The 25,127-nt window shown below is 41.5% G+C and overlaps 4 protein-coding genes across 4 annotated transcripts; 2 read left to right on the forward strand and 2 right to left on the reverse strand.

The window, feature by feature from the left end:
* Positions 1–1,551: 1,551 nt before the first annotated feature.
* LOC111230164 (serine/threonine-protein kinase SBK2-like) lies at positions 1,552–7,025 on the forward strand. Its single transcript, XM_022756774.1, has 4 exons — positions 1,552–1,891; positions 4,045–4,192; positions 4,734–4,936; positions 5,942–7,025. The coding sequence occupies exons 1-4, from the start codon at positions 1,886–1,888 to the stop codon at positions 6,707–6,709; spliced, it is 1,125 nt and encodes a 374-aa protein (XP_022612495.1). The 5' UTR covers positions 1,552–1,885; the 3' UTR covers positions 6,710–7,025.
* Positions 7,026–12,261: 5,236 nt separating this feature from the next.
* LOC111230182 (microfibrillar-associated protein 2-like) lies at positions 12,262–15,301 on the forward strand. Its single transcript, XM_022756804.1, has 7 exons — positions 12,262–12,344; positions 13,376–13,450; positions 13,562–13,594; positions 13,732–13,767; positions 13,931–14,018; positions 14,609–14,682; positions 14,775–15,301. The coding sequence occupies exons 2-7, from the start codon at positions 13,408–13,410 to the stop codon at positions 14,885–14,887; spliced, it is 387 nt and encodes a 128-aa protein (XP_022612525.1). The 5' UTR covers positions 12,262–12,344; positions 13,376–13,407; the 3' UTR covers positions 14,888–15,301.
* Positions 15,302–15,364: 63 nt separating this feature from the next.
* Positions 15,365–21,231, reverse strand: LOC111230183 (adaptin ear-binding coat-associated protein 1-like). Its single transcript, XM_022756806.1, has 7 exons — positions 21,107–21,231; positions 19,881–19,981; positions 19,356–19,460; positions 19,026–19,107; positions 18,801–18,909; positions 18,316–18,463; positions 15,365–17,088 (listed from the first exon to the last, which is right to left on the reverse strand). The coding sequence occupies exons 1-7, from the start codon at positions 21,205–21,207 to the stop codon at positions 16,976–16,978; spliced, it is 759 nt and encodes a 252-aa protein (XP_022612527.1). The 5' UTR covers positions 21,208–21,231; the 3' UTR covers positions 15,365–16,975.
* A 670-nt stretch (positions 21,232–21,901) lies between these two features.
* Positions 21,902–23,847, reverse strand: aicda (activation induced cytidine deaminase). The gene is made up of 5 exons (XM_022756801.1): positions 23,762–23,847; positions 22,898–23,063; positions 22,481–22,763; positions 22,207–22,322; positions 21,902–22,091 (listed from the first exon to the last, which is right to left on the reverse strand). The coding sequence occupies exons 1-5, from the start codon at positions 23,779–23,781 to the stop codon at positions 22,041–22,043; spliced, it is 636 nt and encodes a 211-aa protein (XP_022612522.1). The 5' UTR covers positions 23,782–23,847; the 3' UTR covers positions 21,902–22,040.
* Between the last annotated feature and the right edge of the window lie 1,280 nt (positions 23,848–25,127).

The raw sequence follows: 25,127 nt of genomic DNA on the forward strand, positions 1-25,127 counted from the left end.
AGGACAAACAAATATGACTCTCTGGAATAAAATATTACTTAAATACTTATGCCATGTTTCTTTTTTAGAAGAAAGAGGCTAAAGGTCTTGGGGTCTTCTCTTTCAGTTAATATCATGTTAAATTATAATGTACAGTTAAAGAGAGCTGGAAGAGAAGACCTTCTCTTGTGTAAGAAGAATTTCCTTTTTTAGTTGTGAAAAGCCCAAAGTAACCAAATAGCAAAGACACATGTTGTGTAACTTGCCAGTAACTGTCAGCAAAGATGTCCTGAGTGTGTTCTCTTCTCCAAATGTTCAAGAACTATCAGAATTCATGTATGCATAGTGACTACATTTTGTACAAGTGTGTGTGTGTTACACACTTGTGCAGTATTTGTGAATGAAAGTGACTCTTTCTTGGCATCAAGTCATGCAAAGCGATGAAAGTTGAACTTTGCTGGTGGAGTGGCGAAGCTGGTTGTCACAGCAGGGGCCGACGGACCCTATGGTGCAAGCACAAACATGGAAATACATATTGGTTATTGGCGGCCTCAGCATGGCAGTGGTAGTAACCTGAGAGGCGACCAGCCGTTGTGATAGCAGCCAGTGTTTGTGTTACATAACGCACAGCCACCAAGCCAGTGGCAATAATAGTACTGTAGTATGTAGTAGCAGGAGAAATCTATCTGAGCGGACAGAAAGAGGAGGAGAGTGTCAAAGCCATGGGAGCTGGAGAAGTGGTCTGACCTGCAGCTGGTGCTAAGAAGGAAACAGAGCTGGCATGAAGACAGTACAGAATGAAGCTGTTTTGTAGGGCAAGCTTTCAGCTGTTAGCTATGTCAGTGTGTGATGATAGGCAATAATATGCATTTGGAAGGAGACAAGGGGAGATTTTAGAGTGGAGGAGTAAGACGAAGGGGAAAAATTGGTCTGCTGGTGATAAAAAGTGACAGATGAAAATCTGGAAGAAGTTCTTCATTGTAGAGTCAAGAGACAGGATGGTGTCATGGGGAAATGAGATGGATTTAATATATTTCAAATTATATTACTTTTGCCTCCTACAGAGTCAGACAAGAATGAAAGACAGACAAGAAGAAAGGACAATGATATTGGGCAATAAAAGGATCCACATGTGGCACACTTATGTGTACCCCATAATCCCAACAAGATTCAGGGATCATGGGTGCAGCTTGTTGGCCTATTCCGATCATTCCAGCATACCTGTTGATTAAACGAGGAATCCTACACTGTGGGGGGAATTCACTGACTCAGACTGACTGAGAGGGTGAGAAAGAGAGAGAGACATGGAAAGAGAAAGAGGAGGAGAGGGGTAGAGTGGGGGGGGGTGTTTGGGCACAAAGTGAGTGACAGCTGAGGAAAGGGGAGGCAAGAGAGCGATGGGTTAATGTGGTCAGTCTGACTGACAGATTGGAAACGGTGGGATGGTAACACTGCTGTGTATACGAGGAGAGAGAGAGGGAGGAGTGGAGGAGCACAGGGTGGGGTGGGGGGTTGAAATACCTTGTAGCTGGTTCATGCGTATTTGCCAGCATAACAGGCCAGAGGCTGGGAGAGAGGGTTGGCACAAGAATAGGAAAAGAGAGGGAGAGAGTTCAGTGTGTGTCTCCTGGGGAGAAGCACACAGTCAATATTCAGGTCTCCAGTAAACATTTATGACCCTCCTCTATAAAGCTGCTGTGCTACTGCATGGACCCACGGAGCAGAGGCAAAAATATCAACTTCAATTCCACTTTAATTATCGCCTAGTCAAGGACACACAGTAGATCTCCAGCATAAACCAGTAGCTAGTTACACTGACAGCAGCTTGCAAGGCGTTGAAAGTCTTTCTTTAGATGCTGAAAAGAGTCCAGACAAAGTGACCAGAGATCAACCAACTGAACAGAAAATGACAGTAAGTATTGCACTTTATTCCTGTGAAGCTAAATGCAGCATCAAACTTTTACATACACACTTAAGCAACAGCTTTATGGGTTAGCTCATGCTCAAAAAAGTCATCACATTGTTCTGCAAAACAAACAAACAAACAAACAAACAAAAACAATGGCAACAAAGACATAAATGTAATAATTTTCTGTATGTGCAAACGGTTGGGGGTTTTAAGTATGATATTACAAATGTGTTTTTGCAACTAGGCTATATGATGAGGTGACATGCAGGCACGGCACAAATGCATCAGTGGCTTTTTATTGTAAAACTGCTCTGAGGCTGCAAAGGTTTGATAAACAATGTTGTTGAAGGGATTTTCAGCTTGTAACGTTGAGCACCTCTACTGGACTTCAAATCTGTTAATGATGTTAGCTCCAGCAGAGCTCTTATTAAAATCTCAGATCACTTTTTGCTCCATGCCAAAGGCCATTTACTAGTAAGGGTTTAATTAATAATCACCTCAGCTTTCAAGGACACGTAAAATGTCAGGGTGCTTGCGATGCAATGAATGTTTTAGATGCATACGCGATAATTTATGTCTCAGAGCCATTAAATCAAACTTAAACTGTGACATGGATAAAACTCCAGCTGCAAGCAATTCTCAAAATGTAATAAATTATATTCATTTCATTTGGCATGAGTGGAATGTAGAGCAGCTGAAGAATGTGATACACATAACCCGTGTTAACAACTCTGTGAAAGAAACCCAATTGAGATTTGAATTCAGGATTTACACACTGTGCTTTGAGCTCAAAACTGTGAAAAGACGTACATGAATATACATAGACAACATAGCTCGGTGTCTATTACATTCTCGTTTCCTATAATATCACTTTTATCAATGTGCACATACAGTAAGTTGATTAATATGAGGATTCCTGTTGAAACATCATGTCCTCAATTTTACCTTCTGTGCATTTGGTAACCGTCCCAAATGCAGTGTTTTTGTTTGTCTGTGAGTTCTCTCAGTGACTGAAAAGGTGACCTCTTGGACACATAAACCGAAGCCTATTGGTGCACCTATAGAGCAACATCAGTTAATACGCCATTGATCTTTAAGCAGCCCACTATTGGCTCTGTTTAAAATAGCGCTGTCTTGGTAATATCTGTGCCAAGCAGCACTCGGACTGGCTGAAACCTGCAGTCTTATTTTTGGCTGCACATCAGATCCATTTATTTGTCAGGCAGGAACTCATAACTGAGATCCATCCATTTTCTAAACTTCTGGCATGGCATTGCTCAGATTACGTTCATGAATAAATCTTAAGTGTCATATGGCACCGTTTGATATGTTACCACCAACAGAGATTTATTAGTGATTGGAAAATGTCGAACCAGAAAATTACATTGATATTAGTGCAATAACCATGAGGAGTGTTACAGGTGTTTACAAGAACATAACAGAAGTAATCAGATCAAAATTAAAATCAGTTTCCCACCAAGCTCAGTTACACAACATGTGGAAGGTCAAAATTAAAAATATGTTATCCTCCTGCAATCACAACATCTTTTGTGTTAAGCTGTGTGTCGTAACTGTTCACACCCTTCCTAAGAGGGGGGGATCTACTTCAAAGGAAGCCATCGTGGATGTGACTTCACAAAACGGAGAATGACAGTGGAAACTGAATGACAGCGCCAAATGTTCTGATCACGCTGATAAGACATCACCTTGACGTCTGAAGTTTATCCTGTCTATGGGACAATGGAGATCAAGGCAGATCAGCAGAAAGCAATAACGCAACGCAATATGTTCCACTGGCTTCTGCTGAGATGGCACAAGCTTCTTCGACTCAGAGTCGGAGTGTGTAAATGAATGCACTCTCGGAAAACAACAAAATCCTCTTGAGTCTCATGATGTAACACGTCACTATTGCAACTAATGAGGTATATGAGATTTAAAGTTGCCAGGTCCTCATTGCGCAACGAGCCATGTCACAGGTTCAGGTGACACATCAGTATGTGGACCCTTAAAATCAGATTCAGATTCTGTGGTGCTATTTATCATCAGCATCAACACGCCACTCAAGCAGTAGATCTCCTTTCTCTTGACGCCACCAAACCAATCATCGTAAGTAGACACTGAATATGGATTTGTGTGTGTGTGCGTGTGCTCTTTAGGCGGCAGCAGCTCAGGAACTTGATGAGCTATGTTTCCTGTCGGCGCAGTCCATGCCCACTCTGAAAGTGTCCGAACACTTCCAGATGGTAAAGCTCCTGGGAGAGGGATCCTACGGAAAGGTCATGTTGGCTGTTCACAGAAAGCGAGGTTAGTGCAAGACTCAAGGTGAAAGGTCATGGCAGCTTTTTTATGTCTCAATTCGAGCAGTCTGTAAGATTGTGTGAAATGTCCATCAAACTTCCTAATGCTTGTCTATTTAATTAAGAGTTTTGATTACACCTTTGAGCTCCCACTGTCTAATCTGAAGTAGATGAAATGACATAACTCCACTGCAGCACATTTATCTCAGGCTCATGTTTCTTTCTAATGAAGAAACTACCCATGTTGTGTGGGGTCAGTGCCGCAGTAAGGTGAGGACAGATCTGTCTTTTGATAGTGTTCACTTAACCTTTTGCGCCTCTGTTGCTGTAATGAAGTGCTTTGGTACATTCTCTGGGATAGAGTTGCTGCAACTGGGGTACAGCCGTGAAACAGAGTCTCCCCAAAGGGGAAGTTAAATTTGTTTGCAGTGTCATTGATGGATAACACTCACATTGCATCAATGATGGCAGTTTGTTATTGAAATCTGACTAAAGCTCATTAGATATTGTAATATTCAACACGTCTCATCTTGCTTCATTCCTCTCAGGAACTCCTATGGCTCTGAAGTTCTTCCCTCGTCAGTCAACTTCCCTCTCCTCTTTCCTGCGTGAATACAATCTCTCCCTGTCTTACTGCACCCATCCTTCTCTCACTCGGGCTCTTGGCATCTTCTTTTCCACACCAACCTACTATGTGTTTGCCCAGCAAGCCGGCCTGTATGGTGACCTCTACAGTGTAATAGTGTCAGAGGTCAGTTTTGCTGATTTGTGGCATGAAATGTGTTTTTGATGCCCTCTATTTCCTCTAATTTCAGCAGAACAAAAGCTTGCATGAATGTGCAATTGGCTTGCAGCTCTGTCACCTAGAAATAACATTCGTATCCTACTAATATACAACAGCAGATATGTTTATAAAGAACCGTTACTGCCACCCACATTACTGTTTCTATCAACATAATGTGGAAATGTTGTCAGACTGTTTCTTGCAATCTGACATGAATGTTGCTAATGAACGCTTCTGCAAAAGGTTTAATGAGAATGTATTTCATTTGGTTTCCCTGTAATTTCTGCTATTGCAACACAATGCTGCTTGAGGCAACTAAAGCTAAAATGCTTTCTGTGTGTGTCACAGCACTTTGATATGGAAAAAGTCAGCTGTGACTTAAAGCCTGAGAAAGAACCTTTTTACTTTATCATCATTTAACCAAAACCACAATCTTTCCCTGACCTAAACCAAAGTACTTTTATCATGTATAGAACGTATCACTTCCTTCTCTAGAACAACATGTTCCCTGTGAACATAATCGAAGCTGCAAAATGCAACGCTGCAACAGTCTGAAAGTCTTAGTGTGTGTCTGCAGTGAGACTTTCTTAAAGGGGATTTTGCGGAAAGTGTAACTGCTGATCCACTCTTTTTGAGCTTTCATTTCTGTCAGCAAAAACTTGGGACGTGCTTGCTAATGGATTCCAGGTCACCCTCTTCTTTGTTAGTGTCACTGCCAGTAACATAATAGAGTGCTGATAAGAGTAAGGGCACCCTGCTCTCACCCTGCTCTCAGTGAATGAAGAGGGAGTACATGAGGCAAAGCAGGGATTTCCAAGAGCATCATCAACCATTTTGATGACGCAGAGTTTGTTTGACTTTGCGCCAACGATGTAGTGTTCTGACCAGACTCCATCTAATCTTCATCGTTTTGTCTAAACTGAAAGCTAAGTTATAAGTAAGTGTCTGATCCAGACTATCTCTCTGTTTTAGGTTGGGGTGGATGAAGAGTGTGTTCAGAGGGTGATGGCCCAGCTGAGTGGTGCTGTTTCACACCTCCACTCCCTGGGCTTCGTCCACCGTGACATCAAACCTGAGAATATCTTCCTGTGTGACAGTTCCTGTCGCTGGGTCAAACTGGGAGACTTCGGCCTTGCCCGAGCCATCGGCTCCACCGTTCGAGCTGTCTGGTACGATTCGCCCTTCTGTACTCCTGAGGTGGAGCCAGCTAAGGAGGCTGAGAAGGAGATGAAGAGGAGGTTGTGCGAGGGGACTGAAGATGAGATGGAGGACATTTGGATAACAGTGGAGCCCTGTATTGACAGCTGGGCCCTTGGTGTACTCGTCTACTGCCTACTGACTGGATGCTTCCCCTGGGAGGAGAGCACCCACGATGACCGTGGTTACCATAGATACCACGAGTGGTTTAACCGTGAGGCGGAAAAGGAGGAGAAGATCAGTGAGGAGGACACTGACAGTTACATAATCATGGCGGAAAACCAAAGGGACAACCCTCCTCCATCACAGTTTGAGGGCCTCAGCCCACTTGTGATGACTCTTTTCAAGGAGCTGCTCCACCCTGAGCCCAGACAGCGAGGAAGCCCGGAGGAGCTCCTGAGCTACCTGGGAGGGCCGTGGCTGATGGAGACAGAGAGAGTGGAGAAGAGGAAAGCAGAAGAGGCAGAGAAGGAGGCCAGAAAAATAAGAGAGGGAGGAGGGGTGGAGGAAGAGCTGGTCAGGGAGGGAAGAGGGGAGAGATAAACTTTGTCTTTATAAAATTGTTTCAAGACAAATTTTTAATGAATGTAACATTGTTGCAATTTATTTTTGAGTGTAAATATAGATTTTACTCCTGTGCAAATGTATACACTATAAGGTGCTGTATATTTCATATTTTTTATAAATATCCTTACTAAAGTTACCGCTTCCATTGTTGCATATATTTCAGTGTGTGCGTATTTGTATGTATGTGTGTCTTAATGAGAAGAGACTTTAGTTAATACAAGAAACATTTGTTGCCTGAAACCTTGAGATATATTATAATGGCTATAAAATATGTTTTGGAATTGTTGTCTCAATAAAGTCTGAACTCTTTGTGTTAACATGAATCTCTCATGAAATTTACACACGCATATTAAATCAAGCCAAGTGGGGTTTTTTTTATGTAGCACAAAACTTATGTTACAGTCTTGTGATGTAAAGGATTCTTGAATGGCACTTCTAGATGAGACAGCTTGTTGTCTATTTTAAGTACAGCCATGCACTAGAACACTGTACTGCCCCCCCCCCACCCCCACCCCCCCCCACTTCTGCAGTGTTGCTGCTGCAAACCCCTACCCAACCTGAGACAGTCACTCAGGCACCTGATGTTTCTTGACTAAAACATCAGTATTTCTGATGCAGGACGGGAAGCGATCAGGAGACATTTAAAGCCACAAAATTGGAAAAAAAAAAAAACCCTAACCCACTGATTTCATTTAAGAATACATAAAATAATAATAACTTAACAATTAACTTAATAAACTAGTAAACACATCATTCATTAGTATTGTAAACAAAAAGCCATACATATTGAATAATGGGTTTGAAAAGCCACATATAAATGAGACAGTTGTTGTATGGTATGTTCTCTTCTAACATAGCTTGATTAGTGTTTTTATTCAACATTTTAATTAATATGGAAGGACACCCACAAATGTCTGGCACCCTTCCTGGAAGAACAGCATGCTGCCAAGAAACATTTGTGAAAAACTGTGAGGCAAAAAACCAATGACCTTTTATTGAGGATACATCAACATGTATAACTTCAATATGAGCTCTAAACCGGACCGTTTTTTTAGACTTAATTACTGGTTAGTTTTATGTAAATAATTCAATAAAAAAAATCAATTATGTATAAATAATAACTAAAATCCTTATGAGGCCTTAGAAAAGTACACCTATGGAAAGGAGTGACATCTTTGACGTGGGGAAGCAACAGGTGCTGCAGAACAGAAGAAGCACATCTAAAATTGGACTGAACAATACAAGCTGATAGTGATACCAGCGTGATCCTCGTCCAAGTGTGCCTGATGCAAACCCCAGGCATACTACCTGCAGCAGGAGAGACATCATATTCATCCTCAACTCCTGCCTAAATGATTCAGACGCTAAAGAAACTTTATTTTAAAATATTATACTGTACTTATACATGATTGATTGATGTGTTGACAGTAGAACAAACCTCACGTGAAATCTGCACACATCGCAGGTTGACCTCCATACTGTCCGTGTGGACACTTGTCCTACATCTGTCGCAGAGGACGATTACTGGTTGAAAAATCACCTGCATTCCTGGCACGGTGCCCCCAAAACAACACAGTGGTATTCCCGACTTTGCATACGTTTGCTCCTACTGAATCGTGCTATGTTAGCAACTGTTTGTTAGGGTAAACGCAAAGAACTTGACACCGCTTGAATTGCAAAAATTAACTTTACTACACATGAGATTCAGGCTCAGTTCCACCATTATAGATAAATGCAAAAAAAAAAGGCATGACACAAAAATAAAATAAAAAAACTTTCACATTGCAGCATGCACAATATTTCAGTTTCAGTTTGGAGTGGATCCCTGTTGGTAGCAAGCTGCTAATGTGCAGTACGAGTGTATAAGTCAGTAGGGCCTGTGCTAACCCCTGCTAAGGGCCACTCCAGATGGATTTAAAAATAGACCCCAAGTCCATCTATTTACACGCCATGGACATCATCACCTCTCTTTGACTATCTGCAGTCCACAGCCCTCCAAATGCAAAAGCCAGGCTGCCTTGGCGCCCACAGGCCTGTAACAGCACAATCTGATGGAACACTGTGACCCATCTTGCCTGTTAACTCCCTCGTCTCTGCTCTTTTTTTTTTTTTTTTTTTTTTAATCTCCGGCCCCTCTTGCTGATAACTTTTCCCTGTCTCCTGTCATGCCACTTGGGTCTTGTCGTTTCCTTTCATCTTTGCTTTTGTTGTCACATCTACTATCTGCACCCTTTGATTCCCTCACTCTCTGGATCTGTTTTCTTCTCAGGTCACTGCTACCATGAACCAAGGACTACCAGCCTTCATTAGCTGTGTCCCATTAAAATATCTCCTTTAGAAACGGCCATTTGGGATTTGCTGTTTTCTGGGAAACAGAGGCACAAAGGTCATGTGACATTCAGGTGGGGAGTTAATGGAGGCGCACAGCCTGACAAATGGAAACACATGGTGTGGCCCACAGAGACAATAGAGTGCCAACACAAAGATGCTGGTCGAGGTGCAAATCTGCTGGAGGTCCATGAGGACAGATAGCAGGGATGATGAAAACAGGAGAAACAAGGACAGATATACAGACTGCTTGTCCTTACAAATATCCAAATGTGTGTAATGTCAGGGAGATGCAGCTTGTTTTACTTTAAGTCAAGAAAGTACTTCCAAGTTAGGATAGGCCTTTAAATCGCTTGTGAAGACGACGGACACCTGTTCTAATCTAGAAACTCAAGACGTTCAGACTTAGATTTATAATGTCAGCCAGATTCAAATTTCATGCTACCAAGTTTAATAAAGCTCCCTTTGGCATAAAAGTTCAAACCTTTTTATTTGCTCCAATTTAGTGTCTTTAAAGAGTCTTCTGATTTTACATCTTATAACTTACATCACAGTCTTTAGGAGACAGTTCGCAATGTTCTGTAAAATGAACGTTCAGCGCAGGTAGACAGAGGATACAGGGACAACCGGCTGGAAAGCAATATTTGTTGTAACAGATATTTAGACAGATATCTGATAAAAAACATCACATGTCATGAGAATGATAACTGCAAAAGCAGACACCGATATGAGAGCCAGATTGATGGCCCGAGTGGAGCATATATGGCCAAATGTCTGAAATGTATCCCCAGAAGGAAGCCAACCACTTGGGACATCATGGCCTAAATTTCCCCTACGCCCTCGACTTCCTGCGTTGCATTGCTGCTTGTTGAGGTTCAGCTACTTTAACTGCTTAAACAGGTTCACTGGAAGAGCCTTGAATGAATGCGTGTGCACAGCGAGAACCACTGATGACCAACCCTGGATCTAGTTTACAATGTATAGCCTATATGTGAAGACCGAGCATTTGCTGAGCTTTGCAATGTGCTAATTAGCGAATTCAGAATTCGGTGTGTGTATGTTTTCATGCATAGGGAACACAGCAGCACTACATGAAAAATATATCAGCTGCCTGAAATGCGGAGAGGTAGAATGAGGGAGGGAGGGGTGCGATGGGTGAAAAGGAGGTCGCAGAGACAGACAGTATGCACTGCAGAGTTGGCATGCCTCAGGCAGTGCCTTCCATCTAATAAACAAGTTGCGAGATTATCATGTGTTTACTATCTGGCATGATTGCCTTAACCGTTCTGCGTTGCTTTCGGTCTCCCCTAACACCTGCCTCCTTTACTCCTCTCTTGTCTTTCTTCTCTGTCTTCATCTCTGCTCCTCTCGGCTCTACTTTCCCCTCATGCCGGAACGGCGTGGGCAGAGTGGCAGGTTGATGTGTTCACAGGATTGATCGTCCCTCTTGGCTCCTCTCCACTTCTCTTTTGCTTACACTGCCTCCATCTGTCAAGCTGTCATCAGCCTCGCCTGGTCGACCTTGTTAGGGCCACCCCACAGACACTCACTTGGGAGTCCATGTAGCCCCGATATGTCAGGGGGATGATGAGTGTCTCCCTCTTGGACTGACTAGGCCTGTGGTGGCCTAGTCAGTCCAAGAGCTTGAAGACTCTCTGACTTCAAGGGTATGTGCAGCAATATTTATATTAGTCAAGTCCATGGAAGCCGATGCGGAGTCAAGTTTCTTCCCCAATGCAGCTATAACGGTCCCAATGAAAAGCGTCTTTTCAACACAAAGAGCCTCTGAGACAAAGGGTCAGGAACTGCGGCCTTGATAGTCACTTTCATCTTTGCAGAGATTACCACTTGGGATATTTTGAAGGATAACCTGTGTTAAGTGAATTGCGGGTAACAGATGATAAATATTCAGCTGTATATATTTGTGTGACTATTACAGGTTAAAGTTCTTATGTTGCAAGTAATTGTGCCACGTCCATTTTCGAGGAACTAGACACTTTTGCATTTATCAAACAACTAAGGAGAACAGACTGAGTAGGTGATGAAGTTAGGTTTATTATAGATAGCAAACCCTCTTCATGGTTTGCTTAGTTTTGTGTTTATTTTAATATCTCTCTGAAGGCATCACCTGTTCTTGTCCAGTATACCAAAACCACTCATAGAAATAAATAAAAGATAAATAAAGATATAAGATGCTATCACACAATTATAGTCTTTTCAGTGGTGTCTGTGAAGGCAGGCTCCTCAAATACACTTCATGTTCTTTAACCAGTGTTTTACACACTTCCCTCAATGATATACATCCTCAAAATCAGAATAAACTGAGCAAAATGTGTCAATAAATCAGACTAGTGCTGCAACTAATATGTCATTCTGAAATTTCATTATGAATTAAATTACTATTTACTGATTAATAGTTTACTCTATGAGATGTGAAATAGTAAAACATGCCCATCACAATTTTCTGGAGCCCAAGGTGACCTGTTCAAACGTCTCGGTTATATATGTTATATTTTATATAATATAATATATGTATATATATTAGTTATATATTTACAGCATATACTGTACATGTTGGTTCGTGTCTAAGCTGTTGCATACTGTCCCTCTCTCTGTGTGCACTGCTCCATCTGCTGGTTACATTAAGTAGTGCAAAAGTCAAATTTGAGGCCCACTGTTAAATGATTGGATGCCGTTTATGTGCTTTAGCTGCAAACTTAATTTTTTTTTATTGAAAATTAAATGGGTGAGTTTTGAAACAAAGGTAAACATTGTCATAACAATGGGAGGAAATTCATCCAAACAAAAAGACCTGCTCCTCTGATCTTTTTTTTTATCATGTGAACATACTGTTACTGTCATCTGAATGTATGAAACTGAATATTTACTTACTTATATTTTACATATTAGTCCTCATCACACTGATGTAACATAGCCTATTTAATGAACAAGAAGAACTGCGCTACTTTTTTGTGGATGATGACAGTCTGAATGTTTTGTTTTGTGTGATGAGACACTGAGAGACACATAGATACAGGACACTGGAACAGTGTATGTGTCTGCTCAAGGAGACCATAAAAAGGTGTGTGTGACGTCAGATTGCATTTGCATGCTAAATTTTTACCAGATTGGAACAGAAAAAAAAAGTGAAAATCCAAAAAACGATGATCGGAAGGAAGACTGAGGGAGGAGGAGGAGGAGGGAGGAGGAGAGGGAAGGAGGAGAAAGAGGAGAAGACAAAAGATTCATAAAAGTAAAGCAGTTGTGGACGACAGCAAAAGTTGTGAGTACAAGTTAATTATGCTTCTTTTTTCACCTGATTTTGACACATACTGTTGGAAATAAACACAGGAACATTTGCAGATGAAAGATAGCTCACATCCAAAGATATTGATGGAAGGAATTTCTCCTATAGATTGAATGTAAACATAAAATGTTGAGAGTGAATGCTTGGCTGATTAACTGATTCACTTCAGACGTTTTAGTTAGGTGATGTGTGGTTGCATGCAGAGTTCAGAAAGTACAAGCAGTGGAAAACATGTCACTCTCACAAACAAATCAACAGAGGCATGCATGGAGCTAAACCATGACAATCCAGAGTTTCATTTTCAGTGGGTGCATATGTATGACTCTGGGATTATCGCTGCAGAAAAGACACAGCTTGTGACAAAACCGTCACGCTCAGACTGGCCGGTGGTGATCGTACACTTGGAAAGCTGCAATATTTGCCATGAAAAGAAAGCTGGAAAAGAATGTGCGACTGTAACAGAGGAGGGGTGGAGGGGTGCTCAAATAGGGCACAAAAAAACACATTCTTTTGAGAGAACTCACAACTTGGACTCCAAAGTTACACTGACACATCACAAGAGGAATGATGCTGGGCGGGAGAGGGAAGGAGAGAGAGAAAGAAGGGACTCAGGGAAAGAGGAAAAACATTTTCAGAAGAAGAAAGTAAAATGTTTTTAAAGCGAACTTTTCTTTAGTTGCTCCATTGATACTTCATGCGGCTGTTTACATGCACCCCAGTAATTACCAGCATGTACTGCAGAACATATTACTCCACAGCAAAATGACATCAGGCTCTCTTCTATAACGATGACAACTTGTCTGTTACCCAAAACATAGCACTACTCTCTGTGTTTTTAGCTGGTGCAAAACTGTAGGGAAAACATTACAGTGACCTGGAATGTTGGGAGCATTTATATGCAGGGGGATTAAAGGAAACATAAACAGCACAAAAATCTTGAGAGAGGATATTGAACAGTTCCACTCTGTGAAATCATCCTGACTCTTTTCCTCTTCGGTTTCCTCCAGCTCGTAAAGCATACCCCTTGCAAGTTGAAGGAATGGGCAGCCTTCCAGTGGTCCTGCTCCTCTGCAGTTTCCGCGGTAACGCTGCCAAACAGAACACACAAATCATCTTGTTTAATTACGGTTGAGTCGCTGTGTGTTTGTTTTTATGCTGCGAAACACTCCCCTCATGTGGTTTCTGTTCCACAGTGCTCACAGCTGTAGCCCAAGCCCAGGAGTCTGGTAATGCTCCTCTCCTTATAAGTCACACTTTAGATCAGGAACGAGTTATGTTGCATGACATCTGTCAGTCTGTGGGTCACTGATGTGGGTCGCCGGTAAGATGTTTTTCTGATCGTGATTTCTTTCCTTGTTTCTAGAGGCCACTGTAGGACCTGCAAGCCCCTTGCCAGCCAGTGAGTGACAGCAGTTTGGAGACGCTGTACCTCTGCACGGCCTCTCAGGAGGCCCCTTGAGCTCTTGGCACAAACACTCACCCTTATGCAAGTTCTGGTGTGCTTCATCTTTTCGTTGTGACTGATACAGTTTCATTGTGACATGTATCTCCTGTCTCTGCAGACTGTAGGGAAGAGATGTATCCTTGCACCAGGATGTACTCGGTTCACAAGCCCATCAAGAGATGTATTGGTGGTCTTTGTTTCTACAGGTGATCTGCAGATTTTTTCAGTTTACAGAAATACAGTTTTAATTCAGCAATTTGCCAGTAGAACAGCTGACTTTTATAAGTGAGCACTAAAGATCTTGGTGTCCCTCTGTGAGGGCACTTACATAGTACTGAGGACTGTTACTTAAGTAATTGTAGCAATACAGTACCACAGTGTGAACATACTCCATTCCATACATTAAAATTGCATTCAAGTATAATAGTATTAATGTATCGAAACAGATGTTATTATTGCATTAATTATTGTGCATAAATGTATAAGCAGGAGTTTAATCTTAAAAATTCAGATTTTATAAAAGGATCCTGTTTTGTATAGAAAATCTTAATTTGCAAATTAACTACAGACATCATACAAATCTAGTGTGTTAATAGTATAATGTACAGAAAAATGGAAATATTTCAGTACAAGTACCTCAAAATTGCAATTGTTTAAAGAGCTTGTATAAATGTACTTAATTACATTCAACTGCTGGCAAAGCTCAGTCATATAAGGTTTTAGATACAGCAAGTCACTGTGCCCCCACAGCTCTAACACAACAGACTGCTCATGTTATATCCTGTTTCTCACACAGCGTCCCTCGTGTCTACGTGATCAACAAAGAGATCTGCATGAGGACTGTGTGCCAACAGGATGAGTATCTGAAAGGTGAGACAGTCTACACGTGCTAACAAGCACGTTGATGTCAGGGTTTATGATCATGCACTTGAGGAAATCTGTCTGTCTTTTGCACACTGCAGCTGAGCTGTGCAGAGAGTTGTCTGGGTGGCCCAGACGTTTTGAGAGGTCATCTAATAGGAAACCCTGTCGCAGTCGCCGTAGCAACCCCAAAACCTGGGCAAACAAGGCCTGATGGGCGCAGAATGGCGATGTGACCACCGGTGAGGATGGAGCCCCTTAGAGACACAGAACTAGGGGCGTTGTCATAAAAACAGCCCATAACACCATAAATCCACTGCTCAACACCTGGGGGTCTTTTTCTTTCTCTTACACACACACAAACACACAAGTGTGCTGAGTCATATCTATGTTTATGTATTAGTCTTTTAATTGTGTGTGAATATTGAAGGTGTGCTCATTTCATCTGTGTGTTGTTGGACACAGATCATGTCTTCCATGGTTTACGATCCATTTAAGGTACTGTAGTAATGGGCCTATAGCAGCACTGAGTCATTTCATTGTACAAAGAAAGACCCACTCTTGTGGATTGTAAGGTACTCATTGACAATCCAGTATTATGTGCACTATTGTATCCAATAAAATATAACTACATTTATTCGTGAGTTAATTTGTTTATTTATTTATTTTAACCATTTTATTTCAAGAGGAAAAACAACAAAGTAAAGTTATGGTCATTAAGTGATATATTTGTTTTTCTTTGCATATTCAATTCCATATACATTTCAATACACATATACAGTTTGAATAACAAGTAACATTTGGGAAAAATGCATATAATTTGAACAGTAAACAAACACTGACAAACATTGTTAGGGCTTTACACTCACACACTCTCTGTGTGTCCCAATCGACATCCATCATCACACCACTTGTCACTGCTCACCTGTCACGACGCATGTGCATGTGATATCACTGTAACATGATCCATCTCTCGGTACATAACAATATCACCACAAAACACTGCATCAAACACAGACGAACTTGGTCCCACATTGCATTTGTCTGCATCAGAATACCATTTATAACATTACAGCTTAACATGGAATTGAAGTTCACAGTTAAAACTTGTTCTTACAGTACAACATGCTGTGATTGAGGTCTACAACCTGCTGACCTTCTCATGAAGAATTAAGGAGACGAAGCCCCTCCCAGACATGTCCAGAAACACAGACCTATTCATTGAGGAGGAAAGAGGTCATGACCTAAATGACTCACCAGTCGCAGCATTAACAGCTGTGCTGAGTAGAGATGACATAACATGGACTAAATCATCTCCATTTCCCCTTGAGTCAAAGATAAAAGCACTTGATGCCTCACTTTCCTTTGCTAAGACCCTATTGCATCAAGCATTCTTACTTCCCTGTCTATTTGTACTGATATACAGTTATACGCAATGCCCGGGACCAATCCCCTAAATATGTGATCAACAACTGCATCTAAATTTGATATCTCCTCTCGTAAAATGATGCTGTAGAGCCACACGAGCCCACTAGAGAGTGCTAGAGAGCACATCTGCTCTGTAAATCAGTTACAGCTTAACAGGTTTCTTTCAAGTAAAATCATTTTGTGATAAACTTCGCAATAATCTAAATCTATTATTAAACAATCCCTGCGTTTAATGCAGACTATGCATTACTAACTACAAAGACAGACTAGACTGTCAGTCAGTGCATATAGTCAGTCCCACTGCTGGAGACTTGAAGAAAAATGAGCTACAGTACATACAGGTGACGACACCAATGGCAATACTTACAAACTACTGACAATATATACATTTAAAATAAATATTCTCTGTACATAAAATTCATTCATTATTATATTTTATCAGTTTTCATCAACATCATCAGATGATTCTGATTATGTCTCCCTTGATCATATTTCTATTTTTTCTACTAGAAATGAGCAAATACAACATCGTAAGCAGGAGAAAAGGGGCAAAGGAAAATGGAAACCAGAGAGCTAGATTGGATACACAGAAGGAGAGAGGACAGACAAGCCCCAAGAAGGACAATGAAAGGTGATGGCCAATAGCTTTAAATCTTTGTAATTGAGTCTGTGCTTTGAGGTGTGGGTGCATCTCAGGCTAAAATCAGAACAAAGGCCATGAGAAACTCAGCTAAAGCAAAAACAAACTAGTACAGGGGGTTACCCTGCTTGGCAGGGAGAGATACGGGACCCCTTGATGGGGAAAACAAAGTTGCAAAAAGTGGTGCATAAATTTACAGAGAGATAAGAGGGAGAAAGCAGAGTGAACCTCTCCTCACTTTGGGGATACAGAGTCAAAGTCTCCCCACAGGTCCGAGGTGGCTGTGGTGGTGGGGTTGGATGGAGCCACTGAGTTGGAGTTACTGGAGTCCAGGTCTAGCAAACAACCTGATGATTAAAAAATAAAACAAAACAGAAAGAGAATGAACCTCTGAAAAAGTAATTAAAAAAATCAGTCTAAGTATGCAGCAATTTCAGGCAGGATTTCAAGAAATGTAAATTCCATTGCTAAAAATCTTTAACTTACAAGTAATGTCACCTATTTGGAAACCTGAAAATTGTATTTTGTTGAAGTGTCGATTCACCCAAATACTGTACTCAAATGTACTCAGGTGGCTGCAGAGATCTCACAGATAGGCATCTCCAAACCTCAGCACATGAAACTGAAACGGTGTGCACAGCTAGATAAAACTAAGGGTACGTATAAAAATTACAACACTTTTCTACTTTGGAAGATAAATCAACGTGATTAGCAGTGTACAACCGTCTATAGTATACCAGAGAGGGCCAGGGAGGATAGGAGCAACATTTTTTTTTAAAGGGGATTTAACAAGTCTTTTACAACTGGAGTCTATCTGTCATAGTTTTGGCTGGTATTCCTATAGGTCAGCATAACATTGCACTCACCACCTTCATTGTAAAAACTGTGGATACAAGTGCTCTACTGGAAACAGCTTTACAACAGACCCCAATGGGGCCAAGGAAATAAAAGCTTTCACCAATGAAATAACTTTTTATTTACATGAACTTCAATTCTGTCAGATTCCTGAGGTGCCACTGTCAGGTCATATTTCCTGCTCCACTGTAAAAGAAACAGCTGTGCCTATCTAGAACAACCTGCAGGTTGGACATAGAAGTAAAGCAATGGCCAAAAGTCTATTAATTATCTTGTGATTTCAGGAAAATACAATTGATAACGAGCAAAAGCTATCCTTTATTATTGTTTCTATTTTATTTTATTGTGTTTATCATTGAGTTTTTAGGAGAGGTCTTTGCGTAAGTTTTTAGCTTCTTACCTCACATGCACAAGCTTTTATTTACTTATTGGATTCATTATATCTTTGTATATGTAGAAAAACATGCAAGACAGACTTAAAGACAGAATGTAACTGGGTGCTTGACCTCTCCAGCTTTCCGTACTCTATGGTTATAGACATTTGTAGACATTATATTAGTAGGATAAACCCCTTGCCGCAGGCCTAGCTGCGCCCACATCCATTGGTTCCCCTATGATGCCAGATACATACAGTACATGTACACATACCTATACAAAGCTATATAAATATATTACCACGCACCTCCACATTATAAATAATTTATATTACAACCACCTACCAGTGTCACTTCCTCCGGCAGGTGGTTGTGTATTATGATTAGTAGATCTGGATGAAGGGGGTGGGGCTAGCTTGCCCCCAGGAGGAGGTGGGAGGAGCCCAAAGCCACCAGAACTCTGCGGACGAGACCTGTCTTTCTTCTTTGATTGCTAGAGAAGGTGGAAACAGGATAAACAAAACAGGGTGAGTGTGTGTGGGTTTGCACTTACACACCACATTAAGACGGACAGGTTTAAATTCAAAGTCAGAACCTAATCTTGAATTCATTCTCAACTGTCACTTAATGTGGTTTCATTTGTTAAAGCAGGAGTATACCTTTGGTGGTTCAGTCTTCAAAAGCAACACGGTTCGACATAGACACATTTCTACAGTATCGTAATCTTTTGAAAAGATTTGGCACCAAAGTGAAACACCATTCAACACCAATTTTGCTGTTCCTCTAACCTCAAACCTGACAACCATTCAATTTTAAGAAAATCAGGTCACCCCAATATTGAGAGTAATGGTCTGTCCTTCTTTGAAGCCTAGGTCCAGTTTTGGAGTGGAGTCTGGAGCCTGCGCCTGCTTGGTAAATTCATTTTCCTGTTTTACCCATCTGGAGAAAACCAGAGAAGACATGTAAAAAGATTAAAGATTGCAGAAAAACTAGATAAAATCCATTCACTACTGAATGAGCTATGATTCATGACACACTATGGAGCAGCTGCATACTTAAAGTGGTCCTGAAGTGCAACATTGAAGTCAAAGGCATCGCCTCGGTCTCCAAATCCTATCCCTATGAATGCACTGCGGCCTATGAGAGAAATGAAGCAAGGGTAAGAGTTTATTAAGGGATCTGCGTGGTAGTATAAACAAAAACATACTAAACCTGACAGTTTCTCACAATAATCTCCACACCACAATAAAAATTTCCCAAGATTTAGTTTACAGATAAATACTGGTGTATCCCTGCCCTGGACCACCCTATTCAAACATGTTATCCTCTCAATTATGAGCACATTTACAAAATATTTATTGCTTAGCAACAAACAGTTCACCCACCGTTGTCATCCTGGATGCGGAGCACAAAGTAACGGCTTGAGTCACTGACTGTTTCCACTGCAATGCCAGGGTACTCATCCACTGGTGCCTGGGCAAACAATTCCCCTGTAGAATAGAGCAAAAGAAACATGTTTATTATCTATTTGTAAAATGGTCTAGAGGCAATTTGGATCATGAAGAAACATTTACATTTGCTATTCCAAATCTCCACAAAGAAAGGTAATTCCATGGGGTTTTTTTCTATGTAGGATACATTATGCAAAATGGATTCAACCTTCTGTATTCAAATGTGTAATATGAGGAAAACAAGCACACCAAGTCCCTAAAATACTCCAATGGAAACAGACAGAGATTATCAGCCTGTTTGCTTCAAAATAAACTGCATGCTTGGACGTGGGCTGGGTCACCTTGGAAGAGATGAGTAACAGAGAGGGAGATGGCGAACAGGAGACTGCACAGTGAAATGATTTATAACAGCAGCAGTGCCAGTAAACAATGGCGCTGTCCTGTCTGCTTCTCTCTCACCAGAGATTTTGTCTTCCAATTTCACATAGGCCACTTTGCCCCGGGCCGTCACACGCATGCGTCCCGTCCAGTCAGGAGCATCCAACTTCCAGTCGGCAGCCCTGGGACACATACAAGCACGCACGCGCACACAGACAAACAGACACGCACACACACAAACACACACATAGGTAGGCAGTTGAGGAGGCAGTCGGGGAGACGGTGTGATGTACGTGAGTTGGTGACAGCAGTTTATTAAGACTGATGTTGACATAGAGGGCAAGAATAGACAAGAAAAAATGAGACAGGAAAGGAAATTTGTGTTTTGTGTGCATGTGTCTGTTAGTGTGTGTCATTGTTATGATTTGTCCTACACTCAGACACATTGTTAGCTATTTTCTATGTGAATGAAACGTGACTAAAAAAATCACACAGGCATTTCACTGAGACCTTAGGCTGAAATATTACATCACCCTTACTCACTGTACATATGGTCACTGGTTAACCAATCATGTGTCTCATGGGACTGAGGCCTATGCTACTGTTTGGTTGGAGTAATGTCCACTCGGATGCAGCTGCAGCAGGTCAGGCTGAAGGACCAGCCAATGAAAAATTGAGTCAACATACAATGTGAGCCTCTTAAAGAACAAATCTCCTGTATGGTCACTTAAAAGCATAAAGGCAGGTAACAGCCCAGGCAACATTTTCTTTCAATTGGAGCATTCATATTCATTAGCATTAAACAGCATCAGCCCTGCTGAAGAGTCCTTGAACAAGGCTTCTTTTCAGCTGCGATCCTAGTCTACTTACTACCTAAAAGGTCAAACAGGCAAAATGTGAATCTCTAGAGCAAAATTACGTATGATTCCCTACGAAATCACTTGGACTTTAAGCAGTGTAAGCACTATTTCTCCTCTGACGTGCCATTGGAGGAAAGCATATAAACACACGGACACTGACAGGGATGTAGCCAATCCCCAGTGTCTGTAGTGCAGGTACAACCCCAAATGTCAGTAGCGTATTTTCCATCATGACCTTGCAAATGCACCGCAAAAACATCTAGCACACAAACTAGAGCTAGGGTTAGGCCATTGCGTGAGGCTGCGTGACTAGAGGATGTGCTCGGTAGGTAGGTCGCCGAGGCAACGACTCCACACGGGCGCAGCTCGCGGATGCTGGGTCAGAAAGCTCGCTATCAGGCCGCTGCCCCTCGCCTCCTCCCCCGGCCTGCTATCGCCCCACCTCACCTGATAGCCCGGTTGGATGCTCTCGGTGGGATTCGGTAAACATTGACTTCAGGTTTGACACAGAGGACCGACTCGTACTCGGACTGACCCTCGGTCGCCATCTTGACTTTTACTCAGTCGGTGTACGCCGGTGGTGGTGACGGTGAATGGCGTGTCCGTGCGGCGTTAACGGCTACGTGACCGTAATAGACGGTGTATTTGCGCACACACTGGTATCAGTGATGCCCTTAAAGGGGTATTCCACCTATTTTACACATAAAGGTCAGCTTACTTATCTTGGAGAATGCCTCTGTCAATTCAAAGAAAATTACTCAAGTAAGTAAGTAGATTGGCTTGGGATCAGAGACAACATATAAAACTTACACTACAAACTGTGGCGTACAGTTTGAAAAAGTGAGCATTTGAAGGCAACACTTTGTGACTCTCATGTGTTAGCATACATTCAGGTTACAGAGGTGTTTTCTCTAAAAGATATTTAACCCTGATGTTTGAACAATCCCCAAAGACTCATCTAACCATCTGGATGAAAGAAAAATCAGTCAGCTGAATTGTCCTAAAGATTTTAAACTTGTTCCCCAAGTTTCCCCTTTACTGCTTGCAGTTAGCTGAATAGTTTTTGAATAACCTTGGAAAAGGTTGTATTAGCTAGTTCTTACTGCTCGCAAGCTATCATCACTTCAAGTCCATAACATACGTTAACATCAGTTACACAAGACAATATCTCATTGTATATTATTTTATTTCACATTATCATATTGCAACATTGGAAAGCAGCAAAGTTGTAAGTACCTAAAGTTAAAGCCTTGCCGCAACTTGAAAGCTATTTTTTCTCAGTTTTTTTTCATTCTCAGTTAAGCAATTGTAGTGATGGACCAACATGTCTTTACTCTGACATAGTAATAGACTTATGGTAACAGGATGTCACAAGTATTGTTCACAGTCCAAGAAGTTTGAAGGCATCTCTCAAATCCTCTGTTTCAAATGGCTGAGAAAGAAAAAAAGAAAGAAGACATGGCATTATTAGATATTGAACATATCTTTATGGGTTTGACCAAAGCCTGGTGGTTGGAGAAAAATCTGTGGTATGGTCAATCTTCTACCTGGAGGATGCGGTGAAGTTTTCTGGCAAGACGAACAGAGTTTTGGTGCAGCTCATCCCAGGCTTTGAAGTTGCTCTGCTTACGAGCCACAAAGGTCTGCCAGCAATAAAAGAAGTCTGAAGAGAAAGTTAAAAGTAATCATTGTTGTTGACATCTAGAGAGTGGTCATAATAAGGAAAACAACTGCTTTTTAGATGGGATTTGTTTGGCTCAACCTTCCATACGTTTCTGGCTCTAGAGTTATATACATGTTTGCTTTATATTTCTACCACACCTTTGTAAGTCATGACTGTGATCTGCACCCCAGCTTTTTTCAGCATCCTCAGGCCATCTCTCTCTCGGCTGTCCTCCATGTCACAGAAATAAAGGCGTGAGACAAAGATCCTGAGGCGAAGGTTGGGCATCTGGCTGAGGAACTGGGCCAGTCTGATGGAGCAGTTGGCACAGGGAGACCAGGAGCAGAACCAGGTGATGGAGTAACTGAGCCTCCTCTCTCCAGCAGCTCCATACCCCCACAGACCAGGGCACAAGGCTCCCAAGTAGCGCAGGAACAGCATCTATGGAGAAATAGGAGAATGGAGAAGATAATAAGGATATAATAATCCTATACTTTCATATGTTATTCATTTGTTATTTTCTGCCTGAACAGGCCCACCTTATATGCTCCCCTATTTTCACCCACATTTCTTACCTCTACATGGCAGCCATTGCGATTGCGGAGGTGTCCAAAGTCAAAGGTCAAGGAGTCTGGGCCAACTCGTCTCTTTACTACAAAGCAGAGGTATGTCTCATTCCGGCCCCTTGCCCAGCGCACATTCTTGTAATGGAAGATAAACTTTTTTCGGGGCAAAAGCACGCTGAGGGAGAAAAGGAGCACTTTTTTATTAGTTAGTGACATATGATGCAGGAAGAACAATGGACATAGTATATCTTACATAAAGAATATTTAAAGATTTTTTTAAAGACCAGATGCATTAACAAAAATCACAAGCATCATAAAAATACCGTCATCATTAGTGGCAGATCATTTCAGTGGTAGGCAGCATAGACGTGTCATTTTATGCCAGGAAAGTCTGAGACAAATTCTATTAAGGAACTCATTAAACTACCATTCTAACGTATTACTATTCAGATGACTCACACATTATTTCAAGCTTTAATCCAGTAAGTTAGCACAATAAACGCATGTAAAACTTGTGGTTAACCAAATGTGAGCGATGGACAGTCAAACGACAGCTAACATTGACTGCTTTCTCTCACTCTCACTTTCAGAACTTTTAGCAAAACCAGGACAGTTGTTAAACACTCATTAATACTGAAACTTTAGTTAATAATACTCAGGAACATAGTATCATAATTACTCAAACAGATTTTCATTGAAGAATATCTGATATTACTATTACAGTATAGTAGTATGGTAAGTATTTATAAAAACTTGATAAATTCATATAAAAACATTTTTTTTCCATGAATAGTATACATGTGCTAGCTGTATAAATATGTGTCAAACAAAGACATATACAACATACAGATTAAATGCATCAATTTTGCTCACCTGTCTAGCTTTGTAATCATTTTGAAAGACGCGCTTTGCTTTGTCACTCAGCAGGCATGGGTAATAAATGGAGGTATATGAGAAAGAGTGAAAGTGTGCGTGCATGTGTGTGCATGTGTGTGCATGTGTGTGCGTGTGTGTGTGTGTGTGTGTGTGTGTGTGTGTGTGTGTGTGTGTGTGTTTTTGTGATGGGGGGTTAAAGGGAGGGAACTGAGAGCATATACCTCTAAACATAAACATCCTGCATACAACAGGCCGCTTCTGGTTGGACAGAAAGATTTTTCAAAGTACGTTTAGGGGGCGTGTTAGAAAAGAAATGGAGAGATTGTATTGTCTTTCTACAAAACAATTAAATCTATAAATAATCACTCATCTGCCAATGTTTTTTAAGGACATAATGTTTTTTTTTTTAAATACAACATTAGTTTACAGAATGGTTAAAGTGAAAGCATTCTTTTGGTAAGGGCATTCAATGAATTTTATTGGGAAGACATATTACACAACACAGATTTTACGAAATAATCTGAGTGACCACACATGAAAGGAGTGTTTGACGTGATTTGTAACCTTTGGAGTTTTTCACAGACGTCAGTATACTTTGCCAGCTGGCTGGAACTTTCCAAACACTTAAGACTCACACAGTCACCGGTCCCTCCACTTTTTTTTCCCACATCATTTAGTAAGAACTTCCAGATACCTTCTCACCTTGATTTTCAGAGGGACTGCCACTGACCCCTCTCGCATTTCACCCTTTCCCCCTCTCTAGCCCCCCCACCCCTCTAGGCCCAAAAATTTGGTGGAGTCATAGGCGTTCCCAGACCTTGGAGGCCCTGACACCTACTTTGTCCTCTGATCTGGGTTTTCCCAAACTGTGTCAGGCTGGGAGCAGAACTGTAATCGACCTCCTTCACCCTACGTGTCTGCTAGACTGGCCGGCCAGCTGACCGACCACAGTGTGTGGATAAATCTCACTCATAAGCCTTTGAACCATCAGATGCTGTCATCCGCCCTTGCCAAATCAGGATGTGTATTATTTTGCTCTCGTCTTTTCTTTGCTCTGTCTGTTTTAGCTCTGGCTGCTCGCTCAGTGGTACTACATGCAGGCATCCTGCTTTCCCATGACTCCCCTCACCCTCTCATGCACTCTGTGGTTTGGGGAATTCACCGTTTCCCAGGGTGGCTGTTTTTGGAGCTCATCTGCACGTGTATGTGCGCATGTGTGTGTGTGTGTGTGTTAACCATCTGTAGGACCATGTCATTAACACAGTCTATATGTTATACATCATCTGGAACAAATTCATCTAATTTATCCTGTGATTGTGTGGTGCCTCAAAATTTAGAGTGATTCATGTGTATGTGTGTCTTT

Source organism: Seriola dumerili, unplaced genomic scaffold (assembly GCF_002260705.1).
Source record: "Seriola dumerili isolate Sdu_G_001 unplaced genomic scaffold, Sdu_1.0 BDQW01000258.1, whole genome shotgun sequence".
In the NCBI taxonomy this organism is placed as follows: domain Eukaryota; kingdom Metazoa; phylum Chordata; class Actinopteri; order Carangiformes; family Carangidae; genus Seriola; species Seriola dumerili.